Source organism: Rhodnius prolixus, unplaced genomic scaffold, assembly GCF_049639745.1.
Source record: "Rhodnius prolixus isolate KJV_2025 unplaced genomic scaffold, Rpr scaffold_12, whole genome shotgun sequence".
NCBI classification, from domain to species: domain Eukaryota; kingdom Metazoa; phylum Arthropoda; class Insecta; order Hemiptera; family Reduviidae; genus Rhodnius; species Rhodnius prolixus.
This window is the reverse complement of record NW_027411635.1, coordinates 9,435,409-9,455,704: the sequence shown is the minus strand read 5'-3', so window position 1 is coordinate 9,455,704 and position 20,296 is coordinate 9,435,409. Positions and strand designations below refer to the sequence as shown.

The 20,296-nt window shown below is 32.6% G+C and overlaps 1 protein-coding gene and 1 long non-coding RNA gene across 17 annotated transcripts in view; both read left to right on the top strand.

The window, feature by feature from the left end:
- Snap25 (Synaptosomal-associated protein 25kDa) overlaps positions 1-6,925 on the top strand; it is a 58,563-nt gene extending 51,638 nt beyond the window's left edge. For 11 of the 16 annotated variants that reach the window (XR_012463008.1, XR_012463005.1, XR_012462998.1 and 8 more), the window contains 4 exons: positions 233-361; positions 635-779; positions 1,199-1,344; positions 1,919-6,925. Coding sequence is in view for 3 of the 16 variants with exons in the window: in XM_074142939.1 (XP_073999040.1) it covers positions 233-361; positions 635-779; positions 1,199-1,261 (337 nt within the window). In the remaining 13 variants the exon portion in view is untranslated. Of the gene's footprint in view, positions 1-232; positions 362-634; positions 780-1,198 lie in introns of all 16 variants that reach the window. The other 5 variants (XM_074142939.1, XM_074142938.1, XM_074142940.1 and 2 more) reach the window with 2 other exon arrangements.
- A 2,130-nt stretch (positions 6,926-9,055) lies between these two features.
- Positions 9,056-15,494, top strand: LOC141461700 (uncharacterized). Its single transcript, XR_012463011.1, has 6 exons — positions 9,056-9,384; positions 9,842-10,026; positions 11,829-12,020; positions 13,173-13,242; positions 13,328-13,534; positions 15,149-15,494. It is a non-coding gene; the product is annotated as an uncharacterized lncRNA (long non-coding RNA).
- The last annotated feature ends 4,802 nt before the right edge of the window (positions 15,495-20,296 follow it).

Here is a 20,296-nt window from a genome sequence, read left to right as displayed (position 1 = left end):
AAACAGGGCTTAGATAGATTAAAGACACATTCTTAAGCACCGAACCGCCTTTTTCATTCTGTCCAAGTGCAGCAGGGTATGTTGATAGTGAGTGCTTCCTAGCTTGAAGAAACTTATCGACTTCCACATATCATGTATGAGTAACCAACCTCTCTTAGCAATTTATTTTTGAACACTGTTATCTTATTTTCAAAATAGTTATAACTTAGCTTGTCTAATTTTTGTGTTTCAGAGGAGCATCGTTCAAAGAGGACGAAGGTACCTGGAGGGGAAACGATGATGGCAAAGTCGTAAACAATCAGCCACAGAGAGTAATGGATGACCGTAACGGGCTAGGCCCGCAAGGCGGATATATCGCCAAGTAAGCTCACTGTAAATATAGTTTTAAGGGCTTTAGTAATGAGTCAATATGATCTCAATTCTCATAATTCAATCTCATTCACAATAACAAGTCCTGGTAGTCCAGTCCTGGGTAGATGAGCTTACTGACTAAATCTCCTAACTCATCTGCTTGGTAGAAAAGTGCTAAAATTGGACTAACTATTATTTCACATACAGTAAATGTTATTTCGGTTCTCTCAAAATCCTGTTTCTCTCCTAGATTTTTTAAAATTAATTTCTTATGATTTTTCAGGATAACCAATGATGCCCGTGAAGACGAGATGGAGGAAAATATGTCACAAGTCAACACTATGATCGGCAATTTGAGAAACATGGCTATTGACATGGGCTCAGAATTGGAAAATCAAAACCGACAAATTGACAGGATCAATCGGAAGGTACAGTGTGGACTAGTATGGTTTCGATTAGATCCACAATTGACACACCACTATTATGTACCCTATGTGACCCCCTACCCTGCTGTACCCTACTGAGTAAACTGTGTGTCACCATTGAAGACCTAACTCTTCTTTGTGTGATCTTCTTGTGTGGCCTTTAGCCACCAGTAATTTTCTTCTCATCTAACAACTTCACTACGTTACTACTAAGGCAGGCTCTCTCTGCACACTTCGATGAATCTGCTTGCCATGCTCTGCTCTCAACACTATTTGGCCTGACTGTGTGTAAACAACTTCATACCTCTGTCCACGTCAGGATGTGGTTGTAACCGACACTCGTACCCACACGACACTTAACTTACCACTATCGTACTTATTTTTTTCAATATTGTCCAATATCTTCTTATGTTCTGTTCCAGGGTGAGTCTAACGAGACGAGGATAGCTGTGGCCAATCAGAGAGCACACGATCTTCTCAAGTAAAATCTCATAAGGAATCGCTAATTTTTCTGAATCCATTTTTTACAGACCATCATTTCCCAGATACAGGTTTGGTTACCTTAAGTGTAAGTATAGTTTGTAAGTAAATTTAATATTAATGGAAGCTGCAATCGAGTACTTTAAGTTTTCTCAAATGTAGATCTGCCACCAATATAATACTGATGGAAACTAGAACTTTGATTCGAAACAGCTCCCAAGTTAGTACAATAACAGATCTAACCCTGTACAATACTAAGGGGAACTTCAAACTTGTACTCAATATTCGTCCATAGGCTGGGTTCTGTGCTTTAGGCTTGTTTTCTACGTCCAGTAGGTGAAACCTCCCCTTTCTAGGGGTAAGGACCAAGGTTTGTTCCATCATCATCTAATTTCGATTTAGAAGAAATGTATTTTATCACTTAGTAACGATTGCTATTGAGTTAAACCGTAAGAAAGAGGTAATTTCCTTCTCCTTCTGACATTAAGTGCACGAGAGCTACCAGTTAACTACCTACCCTGTGAAGAACCTTAGTGAGCTTATCGTATCCAATAAAAATGCAGAAACCAAATGAATGAAATATATATATATTTATATATTTAAATATATACTATATATATATATATATAAAATTTATTTTCTTATATATTTGTCTGTTTCAGAGCTGCTAGTTATTCTAAATTTTCTTTATAAAAAATAACTAAATAAAAAATACACAAAATATCTCGCTATCAATAAAATTTATTTTCTTATGCAATTTTCTTCTAAGTTTTTCTCATATTAGTTGAGAAAACAAGCAGACCTAGTAAAAAATATAGAAGTTAAATTTGTCATTAATCGTTTTTTATTCAATAGTAGAATTTGATACACTTATTTCAATAATTAAATAAAATTCTTAGCCTGTGCTTAATTATGTTTTTAAAATAAAAATAAAAAATTCCTTCCTTGACTCATACTGCAAATATCGGAATATTTATTTCTTAACAACATACCTAATGTATTTATTTATTTATTTTTAACTTTGAAAATTTTTTTTTAATGAATAAATGAACAAATATTGTATTTTTAAAATAAACATTTTTAAGATAATTATAAATTATCTCTTTAAAATAAAAAAATACATACACATTCATAAATATTTACTGTATAATCCAGATATGAAATAGATTTTTTTTATTTATTTTTTTTATAGGAAAATTTCTATTATTTAAAATTAATAAATGTATTATATATAAATAATTTATTCAAAATGTATTGTAAAAAATAAATATATATGTATAAAAAAAAACATAATAAAACATCCCAACATGTAATTCTAGATAGATTCAAAAATTTGAAGAGTTGATAGATTTGTAAAAAAAAAAATATATATAAATAAACTAATGGTATTAATTTCAGTTGAAAATTTAAATTTATACATATATATGAGTGTGTGTAAATTTTTTGTTCTTAAATGTTCTGTACTTAACTCCTCCCAATCACCCGTCTCCGTTATAGTCCCAGAACTCCCTTCTCTGGGAAACCTCTCATCCTCCAAAATGCCTGAACAATACGTGTTTTTAATGTGTTAATGTTAATCATTTTTTCGAGGGCTTTCTCTCAATTTGGGGGGGGCGGGTCTCACAAGCTCAGGAATCTTTTGCTGTGCTTCCTGCCAGTTGAAAAAAGTTGTTGTTTTTTTAAAATTAAAAACATAATAAATCTGTGTAAAAAAGGTTTTTAGCTTTGAAAAAATACATTAGATTCTAATAACTAATAAAACAAATCTTATTAACCCTTTCACAGTATGAAAACAGCGGTTTAAATTGATAGAAAAAAAATTCTTGGCATTACAAATTTGATTTGATTGTATAAAAGAAATAATTTGCCCGGAAAACTTATAAATTTGATAGGAGAAACATAAAATGTTAAATTTTGTAAGTTTTGGTTGTTATAAAATAAGTTCGTTGTATTGTTTGAATTTGGAATGAAATACAAAAAAGCTTTAATTGATTTTGAAATAAAGTTATTAATAATTGAAAATTAATTCAATTTAAAGCAAATAAAAAATTAATTAATGGTTAGTGCGGTCAGCTCTAACCATGGAGGAAACTGTTGAGACGTGATTGGTTGCCTCAAATTTTTGGTTCCCACTATTACTCTCTATCCTTTTTTTAAAAAAAGAAAAGAAGTGAATTCTTAGAGGTAAAGTTTTGGTAGGACTTGTGCTTTTTTAACGAGTTGAGCTGAGAATGCCAGCCTAGTGATCTTAATTTAGTTCTGAAACTAAAGGAAGCCTTTAACAGTAGAAATCCAAGGGTGCAGGAAATCCTGATTCTGTCAGAAAGGAATACCAGGGAAGTTCTTAAAGCATAGTACATAGTCTGGTGTTGCTTTGGTTTTACGTACCCTGTTAGGATGTGCTTTACGTGGCTCGAGTGTGGCCAGGGTATCCGCCTGCAAGTTTCTAGATGTTCCCCGTTTTAAAAGGAAGTTCAAACTGTTTCATCTCATTCTATGACCCTCACCTTCTTCAGCTGGTGCTTAACTGAGACCCTACATGCTACCTTTGAGGAGTATCAAAAGATGTAGTAGAGTTCTAGGCTGTCGCTTTTGCACAGAACTGTTGAGACATTGAAAGCCCTACAGAAGAGATCTATTACCATCCACCTACCCACCCCCACGCATATCCTGCTGCTAGTCTAGGCGTCAGTTTCTTCAGCTGCTCCAACCGAGCCTTTAAAAAAACCTTTAATTACCATCATTGAGAGGTTTCTTAGGTTGTGACCAAGGTTCTAGGTAATACTTACACTTTAATCACCCATTTACATAACAAATATATATATAAATTTTTAATTAAGTGAGTCTCATTAATAAATTCGTTAATTGCAATATGAAAAATAATTAGGCAAGAACATATTTGCATATATTCAAGGTGCTTTACTAAATATGAACTCATTGTTATAATAAATTGTATATAACAGATTCTTTTAAATTTTATTATATAATTAGGCATTTTATTGTATATATATATATATATATGATTAGCTGTTTAATAAAAACTTGTTTATGTATTCTTTTTGTCTCAGTCTGTGTCATCTTTTGGCGAGAGATAGCGCCGTGCTGTCATTAGAATGACAGTGTTAAAGTGATATAGTTTTGTTAGAGCTTAGATAATGGATAAAATTTTCAAGAGAGAAAAAATGTGCCCCTCTTTAGCTCGGACGCGGATTCAATAAAGCTTTGTTTGATGAATTGTTGTAAAAACCAGCCATGTTAAGCCGAAAGTGATTATGACTCTAGTAAACTTAGTATTTTTTGATACACTAAAGACTTGTTAAGACGGATTTTAATAAAACTCTAGTAAAACTAGGTATTAGTTTATTTTTATAAAAAAACTCCCGATGGACACTTAACTTTCTGGTAGAAACTGGTGACTCTTATAAAACTACTGATATTTATGACAGTTTTATGGTAGTCACTGGTAAAAAGTGGCTTTTGTAAAACCAAGCTAATGACTGATGAACTTAGAAAAAACGGAGTTCTTAATAACCTTCTTAACTAGTAAAATGATTGATAATAGCTGAGATTATTCTTGTAAAATTAAAAATGACTGGCCATCAAATCTGATCAATGACTTGCAAAAACTGATTTTGATGAGACTCTCTTGTCAAACTTAGCAATGTTAATTTGTTAAAACCTTTGTAATACTAGAACAGAACAGTACAGGCTCATGCGCTTCACGACCCTAAAACTGTTGGCGATATTCTCTCGTTACCATACGTTAATGAATGGCTTAGAGCATAAATGCAAGCCCTATACTCACTTACAGGCCCCAAACTGTCTAGGCCTTGTATTGCTCGTCAATTAATTGTGCAGTTAGAGTAGTCTCGCACAACAACCTGCGCGGTAATGGACTGAGAAAATTGTAAGTTCCCGCTGTACCTTTGGACCTACTACAGTGGTCTCGGGTCAGTTGATCCACTATGTCTGTTATGACTCTCGCGTTAAGCAATTACTGCAAGTATGCTCCCTAATGCCCTCCTTTGAAGGTATTGAAGCAGTTTTCTCAAAGAATGGTTCGTTCACGTAATTTCTTAAAGCTTTCTATATAAATGTATATAGATAAATACATAAAGGACTGTCCCTTTCATTCGATAATTTGTTTAAAGAGGTTTCTGCGAAGGGGCTCTAGAAGAGATAGTATCGCCATGCTGAGATCAGTAAAGTGGCAGTATGTTATTTAACAGTTCACCTTTAAAAATTTACGCTCTATTCTCTCGCCAAAGGATATATATTTTTTTAAAAGAAAATCTAAGCAACAGATCTTCCAAAAACACACCGTTATTTATTTGTTTTCAAAAATATTATTTTTGGATTATTACTATTTATATTATGCTATTAAAAGTAATTATAATAAATATGCTAAATGGAGTTTTTAATTATATTCTCTTAGAGGAAAACTTTTGTAATATCTGTGGGAAAAAAGTATTTTTGTAATAAAATGGTCAAGTGTATAATGTATTAAATTTTTTTTGTTTTGTTTTTTGTATTTTTTATTTAATGAACATTTTATAGGAACACAATTTTTATATTTGAAAAGAATATTCCTGAATGTAAGAAATAGCCAGTGAGTTTTTTTACACTCTTAGAAGAGTTGTTTTTTTTTGCAGATAAAAGAATGGGGCATATGAGCGGAAAAAAGTTATGCAGTTATTCGAGGGCGCCAAGTTCTGGCCTGCAAGCTGGGTTTGGTTTGGGAGAAACTCCAAATTAATCTTCCTTTACTGAGCTCATATGAAGTAATGAGTACGGCCTTGTGTTGCCTTCTAGAAGGAGTGCTATTTCTGGTTAGTGGCCGTTGTTGTTGAGAAAACTTCTTTTAATTCAAGGCGTGACAATTTGGTAACCAGTTATATAAATTTAAATTTGTATTCTCCCCTTATTATTCGGTCACTTTTTAAGGCGAACACTAAATAAGGTATTAGGCCTTAAGAGTCTGGTTCTTCACAAATGGCAATTGGTTGGTTTACTCACCCATTAACTTAGCCCTAAAAATATAGGCTGTTATTTCCTACAACTCTATTTTTTTTGTGTGCCCATAATTCCCTGAACTGTTTACATCAGCTCCTATCTTTGCAAGCAGAAACCTTCAGTATTTCATCTGTTTTGTTATGTAGAATTTTGTTTTGTTTTTTATCAAGGAAAAAGTAAATCCAGTAACGTAAAAGGTGATATTGAGAGGGCCTAATTCATGGATTTTCATTGCTCGAAAAGAATCACACTTTTCAATCGCAAGAAATATTGTTTAACAATACGAAAAATAACTTTTTTTAAATGAGGAAGATTTTGACGAGTGCGGGTGGGGTTGTTGAATGGCCTCCAGGTGGTTGTTTAAGCTAACTGGTGGCAGAAGTGCTAGAGTACCTGGACCAAGCTTATTTTTCCATGCTCATACCTCCATTGAATCAGACCTGAGTAGTCCTTATAGAGTAGCCATTTTCACTTTATTAATTTTTTAAGTGGCGTTTTCTTACAGACGTTTTTACACACTAGAATATAAATATATACAGTAAATATATACATCATTTTGAAATTTAAAATTCCCAGAGTAAATTCCTCACCACCGTAAATTATAATTCATAATAAATAATCTTAATATACCTTGCTTTGTAAGCACAACTAATACACCATAAATAGTTCACATGCACGTATAATATATTTATATATATTTTGATTTCTTGTAAAATGAAATAAATTATTATAGGCTGGAATATAAATAAATATATAAATTTATATTAAAAATAGCTTTTTGTAAAAAAGAAATCATAAAAATATATAAAGCTAATTTGTAATTAAATTACAGTTTGTATTTATTTCCTTTTGTTACACAATAAGAGTAATTTATACACTTTCATTTTTCGACGGCCATGAGTTTATTCAGTTAGCAATGCTCCACTAAGTGGATGAGTTAATAAGTTTACACTACTCAGGATTACAGTGTTTGTTGTGTTAATAGTCACATGTTTTAAGAGGTAATTGTAATCACATCCAGTCTGGGATTGCCCTTGAAATAGTTTTCAGTGCATCTCCAACAATGAGAAAGAATTGAGACTATATCATATTCCCAGTCTGGCAACTTATAAAGAGTTATTAACTCATCAATAGCCTTCGACTTCGAGCTGATTGAGTACAAGAGATTTCACTTAGATGAGTCAAAGTCAAAGTGCACCGTTAATACATAACCATGAATGTACGGCATCTAAATACCCCAGTAGGTAAATCATATTTCAGAAAAATAATTTATTAAACCTGTCCGGAAGGACAGTTATATAATGAATGGTTAATCGTCAAAAACTGCACAAAAAAGAGTCATGAAAAAATACTGAACTTCAACTATTTTTTCTTCTTTTGCTATAAAAGATAAAATCACATTTTATTAAAAAAAAAAAGCGATTTGTCACAAGTGTTATTTTTGGCAACAAAACAGATCAAATAAAATTTCTAAAATTATATAAATGTCATCATACAATTTTACATTTTAGAAAAGATTACATGGTATACATTTCAATTCGAGTCACCATAATAAGAACAAAATTGTGTGCCAATTAACGCCGTAGTTGATGCACTCCCCAAAATTAAATCGTTTAGTATCTTGCTTCAGAATCTCAATATGATTGAATTGGAATCATCTTTCACTACTTAGTCCATGAACAATGGACACATATAGGCGTGTATTTTTATATTTATCTATACAAAAAAGTTATTTAAATTTGGAAGCGAAGAAACCCCAAAATATTTAAAAAAAAAATAAAATTAAAGCAAGATGCAAATTTTATACCCTTACCATCATAATTAAAAAAAGGTAAAAACAAGAATAACTAAAAATATTAAAAAACCAAAAAAAATGGATTTAGATATTTGAGGGAGTATAGAGTGTCAGGGTTAGGGAAACAAATAACACCAAACTTCGAATCATCATATACAAAATATAATTTTCGCAATCAGTAGAATTGAACATAAAATTAATAAAATATAATTGTCAACTATGGACAGTTAAAGTAATCAGTTCATAACGTAAACACGGGCGAGCTCGCTCGTGACACAACAACCGAGGGTGCCACACACCCCGCTCCCAGTGAAGAGGTCAATCTTCGAAACGCATTGGAAATCGAATATGGCGTGCAAAGCGAGAGCGTTTCGTCGTGGGAGAATCCTGAACCGTTCGTAGATCACTAAGTAGTTCCACCGCTGGTGGTTCTGGTTCTAGACTCGCGTATTTGGTTTTAATCGATCGATGCTGATCCGTTAAATCGAATCTCTAACCTTAAAGTACATGAACTTCTGAAAACTCTTGACTTCATGAATAGGTCTTTCGTAGGGTGGTTGTTGATGTGGTATCACCTGATCAAGTAGTATGAAGACTGGGTACTCTTGTACTGGATGGACGAAACATTTTGAGGAACCATGATATTTCAGTGCTGTAGGCTTGAGCTGCCTCAAGTGTTCTTGTAAGTTTTAAAGTAACTTGTTTATTACTTACGGTGGAGAACTTGCTGGAAAAACCCTCCTAGCACTTTCAAAGGTGTTCCGTAGAGCATATATGTAGGTGGCTAGAGCTTGGATGTCCTTCTTATAAACTATTCGTAAATCTAAAGAAATTAAAAACAGAGTCTGCATAGTCAGTATTAAGGACAGGTAAGGGCCGATATATAATTATGTTTATAATATTTGTCACAATTAATAAAACAAAATTCTACGGTAAAAAACAAAAAGAATGGGTGAACAGTTTTGATATACTCAGCATTGGCTTTTGTTGTGCTTCGTTGCCTAGAAACGTTCCCATTCCCACTTTTATCCCTTTACTCTCCAAATTTAATGATACATCACCCATACATTGCAATAGTTTTAAAATCATCAACTTCTTTTTCCTCATTCTTCCAAATAAACTTAATATTTAGAAATTAAGGTATGTTTGCTTCCTACACTCCTGTGCATAAAACGCAATGATCTTATTTGAGCTGTCAGTTTAATGGTGATTAGACGTTTGATTGCGGTTTATTTAATGTTATATGTAAATATTCAAGCTAATGAAGGTGTAATCACATCTGTTTGCATTTGACCATTCATGGGTTTTTTTTAAAAAAAAGTAAGTAAAGTTTTTTAATTAATATTAAGTCTTCCCATGGTTCTTTTCTGATCATTTTTTACTTTATACAATATAACCTTAAAAGCTTCATTTAAAATATTGTAATCTTACATTCTTAGCTATGAAAAATTCTAAGCATTCATCGAGTCTTTTCTTATTTTTTTCTATTGTGTGTAATAATGTTCCAATTTTCATTTTTGTTGAGAAAAGTAATGTCACCCCAAAGTATGGAAATATCCATTTCTAAAACTTTATTCGTGTTTGATTTGACTGGTTCTCGTAAATGTCCTCTTTCTTTGTTTTTAATTATTACTATATTTGTATTTGTATTTTTTTTGTAAATGTATTCTGTTTCTCTTCTCTTTACTTCATTTTTAATATCAAAGATTCGGTAAATGTCAGAAGTTTCCAATCCCTTTTAACTCTGATAAGTTGAGTAAATTACTTTTGATTTTAGGTAACAATTATTGGTGTGATTTTCTAAAACCAGCTTTATAATTTAATTAGTTAAAATGTTTGGACTACAAAGAAAAACAAATTTATGTGATAAAAATATTTGCGATGCCCGAAGAAAAAATCGGAAAAACATGAACAGTAGAGCAGTGAAGACCAAAAAAATTACAGATGTCAAGCTCATTACAGGTATTATGACTTTTATTTTTTATATCTAGGGTTAACATTACGTACCAGATGAAGACCACTCACATTTGCTTCTAAAGAAGGGTGTCCTCCTCCACTTACCCAGAACCTAGAACCTACCCAGGTACTACACAAAGGTTGTAGGAAGAGCGGAGGGCTAGCAGACGGTGATAATCATTTTCTGCTGACAATACATCACTTACCTTCAATGACACCTGGTATTCTGGAGCATGACTTTTGCAAATTAAGAAAGTCGGGCTCTTTGGCTGGGGCCTGAAGTCTGGGATAATCACACTATTGCAAATTCAAATAATGACATCAATTAGTGCCAATGCACTAATCTCGTCCAATTATTTCCTAGTTATTTCGAGGATGGCTCCCTTTGCTCACCCCTCAGCCACCTAGGAATACCTCCTTTCCTTAAAGTCTTTATTAGCATGATCGTAGGAGCAGATACGTGGAGGCCACAAGTAGATGTTAGAGATCACATTTTGGCCTCCGAAATTCAGTTTTATAGAAATGTAAATTTCAGTAATATCTTTTGTTTTACTTCTTAGCCGTACTGAAAAGTCTTGTAGAGAAGTATACATTAACACTGGCATGAATGGTAAAACAAGTTTAAACTACCTAACAATATGCAAGTACCAGTTTAACACAACTTTTCAAATAAACGATTTTTTTAAAAGTAGGTTATTTTTTAAAGATGTCTGCAAGTGTATATTTTTTCAATTTTGTTATTTGATTATAATAAAATTTTGCGTTTCATGTGAATTTTCGAAGGTAATTTGTTTTTTCATATTTACTGACTATATTATTGTTTGATTTTAATTTTACTTCACATTTATGCCTATATCATGCTGGAAGTATAGTCAGTTACGATTAACTGATGTAAGGCGTCTTTATGCAAGATGTTGAGGTCCCTTGCTCTACCATTCCTTTGGCAATAAGCAACATGTAAGCGATTCCAGTACCAGCTTCGGTGAAGTTATCTCATTTTCTCCCACCAAGAAAGTGTACCAAGTTCAGTGTCATCAAATCCTTGTAATTTTATCTTATTTCTGACTAGACTTCGGTTGGACCTGTTATAATAAACAGTAATAAACTATTACAGATGGTTCACTAAACTGTTGTACTAGTAGAACCTTGTGAGTTGTATGAGTAAAGGTCGTTATGCAAATCTTCCAACTAGATTCCAATTTCTCTTAAGAGCAAGACGAAGTATTGCGATTACGTCAAATTCTTTAGTTGTTACTTTCAGTTTCATTTGAATTTGAATTTTATATATGATATGCTTATCAATTTGTTGAACTTGTTCTCAGGGAATATTAATTTTAGTGGGGTCCTGGGAGAGCAGTTTCCCTCAAACGGCTTCCCTCAGCACAATTACTTTCTCACAGCGAAGCAAATGGACACGTAAATGTTGAAGTTGACTTTTTTTTTGTTTGCTGTTAATTATGAATTACAAAAAAATTTAATCAGTTGCTGTAAGAGAAGGTTGTTTGGTAAAGTTAATTGCAAAGCCAGGAATGGTACGAGCTGGCAGAAAGGTGTCTTACAACAGTTGAATCACAAAGGAATATTTTTGGAACATCACTGAGCGCAGTTAAAGTTCGTGAAAGGTTTTTTATTTAATATATTTTTAATACATGCCAAAATATCGCATTTGACAAAAAGTCAGATGTTCCAACATAAAATTATTTTCCTAAGGAAAATGTTCGTTTGATGTGCCAAAATTACTAAATGTATCATTAAAAATAATCGGGAATGTGTTTATGTTTTTATCTATCTGTATTCCCAAATTTCAGACTTAAAATCAATTAACCTAACTGGGCTGAAATCAAGAAAGAAAGGAAAGCAAATTTAGAAGATGAAAAAAAAGGCTATTTAATAACGCTTAAGAAGCTATACGGAGAAAGGAAAAACACAAATTGTGCCCAGAAGAGAAAAAACTTTTAATAAAGAAGAAGACGCATTTATTAACAGGAAAATTAGTACAGGTGGGTCTTCTGCAACTTACACAGCTGTTCACGTGCCAAATAATTCGTTGTTCTTGGCCAAAGAAAGCCTTCTTTATTCAGCGATTCTCTCTGAAATTTAAATTGCACGCACTGTAAAATTGTGTTCCGAATTTTGCTGCTTTATCTTCCAAACAGGACGGATCGTTTATTAATTTGAACCCGTGAAGGTATGTTCTATTTTTCCCATGGATGCCCAAGGCTTAGGTTATAAAGAATTCGTGGAGGACATGTTTGGTCGACTAACTACAAAAGAGAAGTACTTCGGGTGGCTATTCTTCTCAGCTTTATCCGAGACATTCTGCTCAGTACGATTTTCAGAAAGCGTATTTTTAAAATAGGATTTAGGCACCTTGCAGCATGATTCTTCTAATCCCTAGTTCTGGACAGCTTGTTTCGCAAGTGCGCCTGCAGCTAAATTTCCTTGATGATTTACATGTACCCTATTGCAGCTAAAATATATTTCTAATTTCTTTCCCGCTTACAGTTCAACTTCAAGAAGTTGAGAATATCAAGATATTCTCAAAAATTAAAATTATCAACTTAGTATTCGCATTTACTTCCATTAGAGTATTCGCAAATTCTCCTCTGTTTCTGAAGCACAGCTGAAATCTAGCGCCGCATGTTTCCAATGTTTAGGGTGTTTATGCGATGAGTTCTCTTTCGTGTAAATATAGAATCACATTATCTTTCAAAGTCATTGAAGTAGGTTGAATGTAAGCAAACAAACAGATTATCTCATAGGATATGCTTGTATGTCCATATACGATTCTTAAAAATATAAATTCTTGGAGGCTTGTTAGTCTTTTAACTCCATTTAATTGCGCTTTGGGCGCTAGGCGGAGGTATAGTTCTCTTCCTGAAACGCTGTTTGATTCCTACTAAATAAAAAAAGGACGCTAAGGTCCTTGAAGAAGTGGCTCGTCCACTTCTTCCGGCGGGGTTCCTCATAGGAATAGGTGGAGGTATAGCGATAATTAAATGTTTTTCATTGAGTTTTCACCTGAATTAAATGTTTTGGGGCATAACGTTTTTTTTATCGCTTGTTCTGTGTTTGTAACAGAATATTTCTAACCAAAAAGTCGCAAAAATATCAAATTTAGCATCCCGTTTACTTAAACATCTCCATTTCAGGAATCTTCTGCTTGGTAAGACAACAGTTGATAGTTGGTAGTATACGAGGATGTACGGTAATGCATGACAGGTAGATCAGTCGATTTCTTTTTTAAAATAAACTTAGACTCTTTCAGCTTTTTTAAGAAATATACCTTGTAATGTTTTTGTTTCAGAATCTAAAAATTTTTTACTCACTTAATATTGTGCGGAATTGTTACTGATTATACTACCAAAAATATGATTGATTATATAGAAGCCATTTTTCTAACAGTTATAGACGCCGGATTTTCATGTATTTATTTGATAATGAAAAAAGCAAACACCTTTTTCTCAAAATTTGAGCAAGAAAAACTCTGAAAGGCCAGCGCCTCAGAGCTTTTGTAAGTATTTTAATTAATTTCAATAATCAGATTCATGTTTGAAATCTCAAGCCATATTCTCCAGATCAGGAGATATTCTATGTTTTCCAATAGCTGGAACGCTCGTTGGAACCTTCTTTTCCTGTTGAATCAATGTATGGGAATACATTATTAGATTAGGATAAGTTCTAAGATTTGGAGTCGGTTCTAATCGATTCAAACAAATCTCAAATCTCCCAAGATGGTCAATGCCATGTTCAGAAAGTGTGTATGTTATTATTAATTAGTGTGGCGCTTTGTCCTGAGAATTAATTGGAAATTCCGAATAAGACAGGGCGGAATATCTAATGTCTTGAGGCCCGTCTCTTCGGCAGTGACTTAACAGCATGTTTGCCCTTTCTCTATTGCAACCAAAGTTGCGTGCAAAAGTTTACAAAAAAGTTAGCATAAAAGAGCTAGAGCTACAGTTCATCTCTCCTAGAAAGGTGTTCTCTTGTAAAACCAGGAGTTATCCTTGCTACTCTACTGATTGTAGAAATTTACTTGAGGCTTTATCTTCAAGCTATTAGACCAGATTTCTCAGAGCTCAGATATTTGGTATTAACTCTCAAAAATTACCCTTTTTTTTCTTTTTTTGCAACTGTGATACAACATGTGGAAGCATGTTGAAATTTGCATTTAAAAAATTGACTAAATTGTGCCCTACACGAATCAAACTTGGTATTCTTTATTAGTACTAGTGCCGCTTCGGATATTTTAACATTTCGGACGAAATCCATTAACTGGAAGGACGACTTCATGCTCTTAACTAAAGCAATTTATACATATATATTTTTTTCAATGCACCAAACAAGTTTATTTATTAAACAATTTATTCCTATTATCAATAGTATACAATATATGTATATGTAAAATTATCACTTATATAATATCAATTATATAAGTGATCATTTATATTATCACTTATTTAAAAATTTTCTCAGGAAAATAGTTTTTGAGGGGGGGAGGTAGCTTCTCCAGTAATACTAAATTAGATTTCCCTCAAATGTGTTCCTTCTGAAGTATTTATTGTACAGATTAAAGGAGTGCTGCAATACTAAATAGATTTATGAGTTTTTTTCAAAAACGGTCGCTTGAATTTTCTTTAAAAACATCTAAATGCCTACAATTTAAAAGTATTTTCCAAAATGTCATTTTAAATTGATTATTGGACTCGTAAATATTCTGACATTAGACTAAATTGCGATAATATTGACTCTTTAATCCTGGTTTAATGGAATTTTAGCATTTATAATTTAATTATTTTGAAGTTAAAGAATGTCGTGACTGTCATTCTACATTTTTATGTTTTGATTATGAATTGAAGCAGTTCTGATTCATTTGCATGTAAACAGTCATTTTACGATGGTTGTTTGTGGTTGTGCTAATTATTTACTAATTTATTGTTTGTGGTAGTAGTGTTTGCTAAAGCTTATAGACAATTTAAAATTTATATCCTTGGAAACTGTTGAAAAAAAAAGTTACGTTAATTAATCCGTACCAGATTTAATTTTTTATTCATCCTGTGATCATCTTATTTTGAATATAAATGTATCTAGTTCTTCAAAAAGTAAATGTATTTGTTTTTGATTACAGTTTGTGGGACACAGAATTGGATTCTGTACAAAGCGAACTTAAAGATCTTAAGAATACAAGGATCCTTGAAATTCTTAAAAAGCAAACAACTTTAGGCACCATAACGCTTTGGTTTAGGCTTTATCAGCCAAAGGAACCACGGTCTCTCATGATTTTATGTTCGAGAGACAGTAGCATGGACAGTAGTATGATGCCCCACAGGGGCAATATTAAAACACCTAGCTTTATTGATCAATCATGATCACTAATTGCTTCTAGAGTTTCGAGTTTCATGTGCCAGACCATAGATTAACTTGAGTATCCAAATTTTATAGTTCAAAATTTTAATAAATTTTTCGCCAAACAAGTTTTTTATTTATGCTAATTACCTTTTAGAATAATAAGAGGAGATTAGCTACCGAATACTGGATTCCAACGCGGAGATCACGGGTTCGAATCCAATCTGTTGGCCCTCAGATTTTCTTTTTCTAGGAGCTTCTTACATCTCACTGTCCGGATATGGTCATTGTTGTCTGTAACGAGACAACATGTCCATGGGCTGGCAATGCAATGAAAAAAACTCTGGGCGCGAATAACCTTAGGTGATGACGCGCCTTAAATAAAAAAAAAAAAGGTTCAAAATAAATTACGTGAAAAGTAAGGCATGGAATGGAAAATGGTAATCAGAGAAGACCAGCTCTGGATATGCAAGCTAGGTCAAGGAGTAGATCCAAAATTCAAATATTGTTTTACGTAAGTAACCTAGAAGTTGATGCACAAAAGAAGGGATATTTTCTCTTAAACTTCTTACATATCACTGCCCATCGATTAACAGTGTTGCCTCTCAAATGAGAGAACATGTTCGTTGGCTGGCAGTGCACTGGCAAAGACTCCATTGTTAATCTCCATCCCTTATTTTTTGATTTCAAATAAAATTTGAAAGTGTTTAACCGAATGGCGTTTGAGTATTTCATAATAGCTAATGAGGCTTCAATCTAGCTTCAAGTTGCCTGGTAATTTAAACAAAAATAATTAAATTACAACTTCTATAAGAATTTGCCATGAAACTGGTTGCTGTATAAAATTTTTTAAACAAAACTTAAACAGGACAGATTTTAACGAGGTGATCTAATTTGATAAATATTTTTCAAGTTGCTCAAAAAAATTGTTACCTGTGTTGACAAATATTGGGAAATTCGGTTATTCACAAGTGCATTAATAAGTTCTCTATAATCTTAAGTCAAATAGTATTGAGAAAGATGGGAAAATAAGCTGCCGCGAATAAAATTATCCCAGAATTACAGTTGGGTTTTAATGTTGATAGGAGTTGTTTGGACAAGGTATTTGTACTAAATTCGTTTGCTTTTTATGTTTCTGACCAGATTTTCACCTATCATCAGAGGTTGATTAATCAGTTTAGAGAATTCTAAAGTTCCCGTCATACGCTACACATGAAGGGAAATGTGTGTGAATGTGTTATTTAAAATATTAATGAGCATATGAAACAATTTAATTTTTTTATGCATAATTTTGTAATAAAAAAATAATGCAGCAAAATATGGCAGTTTCATTTTAATGTCAAAACATCAATTTACAAAACTACATTTATTGTCAACACTACTCTGTAAGAATCGAAATAAAAACGAAATTCAGTACAGAGTGCGTATTTATCTTGGGTTAGCTCAGAATAAATAGTGTCTTTCAAATTTAATTCAGTTAAATGTTGCACTTAATGTTAAATATGGCACAACCTTAGTTTGAATGAAACGCGTAAGTTATTCAAATTAAAAAAAAAACATATATGTTTAAATTTAAAACCATGGCTTGACAAAGACTCGAATCTTCTCGAAAGATGTCAGCTTTGTAACCAAAACAGGTGGCAAGATGTGTATCATTTCCTTTGGAAATGCAACCCTTTTTGTCAGAATTTCGTTTGCTTCATTTAAATTAACGCATTCTGTTGAGAGATGAATTATTTTCGTTTTTATCAGGACAAGAACATCCTCGTCCTTTACTCTAATATAAGTCCGCCACGCCTGGTAGGTTAGAAATGAATCACAATGTCTTCATTTCTAACCCGTTTATGGAATTTAAAAGTATCTAAATTTTTGTCATTAGTATATTTTATTAGATATTTACTTCTTTCAGTTTTTTTCTTTTGTTACATAATTACATGATAAAGTAATGCCTATTTTTTCAGGCGAGCTTTACGTTCAATTACCAAATTAGGTGTCCCGGACGGAAATAACAAAACCGTACTAAACTGTAAAGCCCTTTTATTAACCAATAAATAAAATCCAAGGTCTAGAGATTGGGGAATCGAACCCAGTACCACAATACATATTAGCTTTATAGGTCTCGCCTCTAAACGCTCGGCTACCGTGGCGCCTTACAATAATTACATGGTATTTACCTCATTTTATGAACTATTTATTATGAATAACTAGACCTCGACACTGAAAGGTAAACGAGGATTGACTAAGAAGAAGATGAATAACTAGGAACTGATATTAGAACATTGATAACAAAAAATGTACTAAATAAATGATAAGCCGAATATAGAGAAACAGGAGGTTTCTTTCTTAAAGGGATGATCACTAATCTTCCGAAATGAGCATGGTTTAAAGTGTATGTATTAGTAAGCATGTAGTAATTGTGATAAGCAGATTTAAATAATAGAGGAAGAGGTGGCATTATGGAAACCTTCTTTTTTTTTGACTTACCAATGCTAGAAATTCCAAAAAAAATTGTATAGCTTTCTCTGGTAATTATTAGCTTTACTATTTTGTCTTGCACTATTGTTTTGAAATTCACTCTCCTCCAACCACTAGATGAGCAACCTTCAATTTTATGTAAAAAGTGAAAGTGGTGCCTCTGACTTGAGGTGCTGGTAATATGGAACACCTTATTGAAAGTCGCCGTTGAGTGGTTTTAGGTACAATGAATATTTTGACAGCTTTTTTTTTAGCCCAATTTTACATTCATCATTTTTTTCCCCCAAAAAATATAAATGTTTTGCTTGTAATGCTTGCAGTATCGGAACTCCATCAAATTTTTCTACTGCGAGTGTATGTAATATGAGTACAGGCACCCTTGGGGTTCCATAAATCAAACATCGCTATGTTGGATTTGATTTGTCACCAAATAAAAATTGGGAGACATAACAACTGATTCAAAAATGAAAATCGCTGCAATACATCCCTTTAAACCAACATATAGTGCAGATAACTAGCACTATTTTGATAACAAAATAAAAATAACAGTTTGAACTTACCTTCTTAAAGTTTTGAAGAACTGATAAAACAAAAATTGAAAAATTTCATGATGAACATAACAGTAGCAACTGAACCAACCACCTGCTTTGCACACTAGTGCTATCTAGCGACAATTTGAGCCAAATACTGCTAACACATGATCACTTGCCGCCAAAATATTATAGGGCTCCATAATTACCACCACTTCCTCTACAGTTATCTTGCAACATTCCAGCATGAATTTCAAGATGAAAACGCTAGAATTTAGTACTTTCAGCAACTCCAATAATGATCTGCTCTGAAGCTAAGTCTAGGCCAAGTGCTCTCTGGAATTATGCTATCTGAAACTATCCGTGTAACACATTATTAAGTATGACGGACCCATCGTTTTTAAGCCTTTGATGAGGACACTTCAAGAATGAAAAGAAAAAAAAAAGTATTTGTCACTCTTGTCAGAAAGTAAACTTGCGACACGACTGAAACCTAGCGGTTAAAATATCGTTAACCGAAAATAGTATACTTTACAGACGGAATTTTTCTATTTTTTTGTGATTTTATCGTAACTGGTTGCAATGATTTTCTTTCCTATTGACCATGTAACTCTATAACTTTTATTAGTAACATTTTCTATAAAGAATTCGATTATGGGCACTTATTGATGAAGGAGGCGGAACCTCTCCCCTCTTGATTACAGCTTCAGTGTTATCACTTATATATTATGAAGTAGGGTTAAATATGAAGCTGAAATTCAAAGTTCAAAGAGAATATCTTCACCAAAAGTGACATTCCACTGAATGGATTATTCCATTTTATTTGAGATTGCCTCAAAAAATCTGTACTACGACTTTTTCTAACTTTTGTACATAAATTAAAAACACGTCGTTTTATTTGCTCCATTCTTAATAATAATAGTATTTATTTTATTTAAAAAAACATAAAACAAGTTTGTATAAAATATAAATAGCAATGGCATTGCTTCTGCCAGAGTTCATTGAAATTAAAGAAACAAAAGAACAATTTTTATAATAAAATAATAATAAATAAATAAATAATTCATAAAATGAGGTAAATTATATAAAATTATTGTAAGGCGCCACGGTAGCCGAGCGGTTAGAGGCGAGACCTATAAAGCTAATATGTATTGTGGTACTGGGTTCGATTCCCCAATCTCTAGACCTTGGATTTTATTTAATGGTTGATCAAAGGACTTTACAGTTTAGTAAGGTATTTAGTTATTACCGTCCGCGACACCTAATTTGTTAATAGGACATAAAGCTCGCCTGAAAAATGTAATTATGTAACAAAAGAAAAAAACTGAAAGAAGTAAATATCTAATAAAATATACTAATGACAAAAATTTAGATACTTTTAAATTCCATAAACGGGTTAGAAATGAAGACATTGTAATACATATCTAACCTACCAGGCGTGGCGGACTTATATTAGAGTAAAGGACGAGGATGTTCTTGTCCTGATAAAAACGAAAATAATTCATCTCTCAACAGAATGCATTTAATTTAAATGAAACAAACGAAATTCTGACAAAAAGGGGTGCATTTCCAAAGGAAATGGTACATATCTTGCCGCCTGTTATGGTTACAAAGCTGACATCTTTCGAGAAGATTCCGAGCTATGGTCTTAAATTTAAAGATATATGTTTTTTTTTTTTTTTAACTTGAATAGCTTACGCTTTTCATTCAAACTAAGGTTGTTGCACAGGTTGGCCGTCACTCGATCCCTGCGCTCTGTTATGAGAAAATTATAATTTTTCCAATTTTGTTTTTAGGGCAATGCTAGTGAAGAGGCCACCACCTTACTTCTGAGGGGTCTTTTCAGTGTTATAATATGGTTTTATAAAGTTTATATTGTTACATTAATTTTTAAGATTTTAATTATTACATAATATTAATATTTA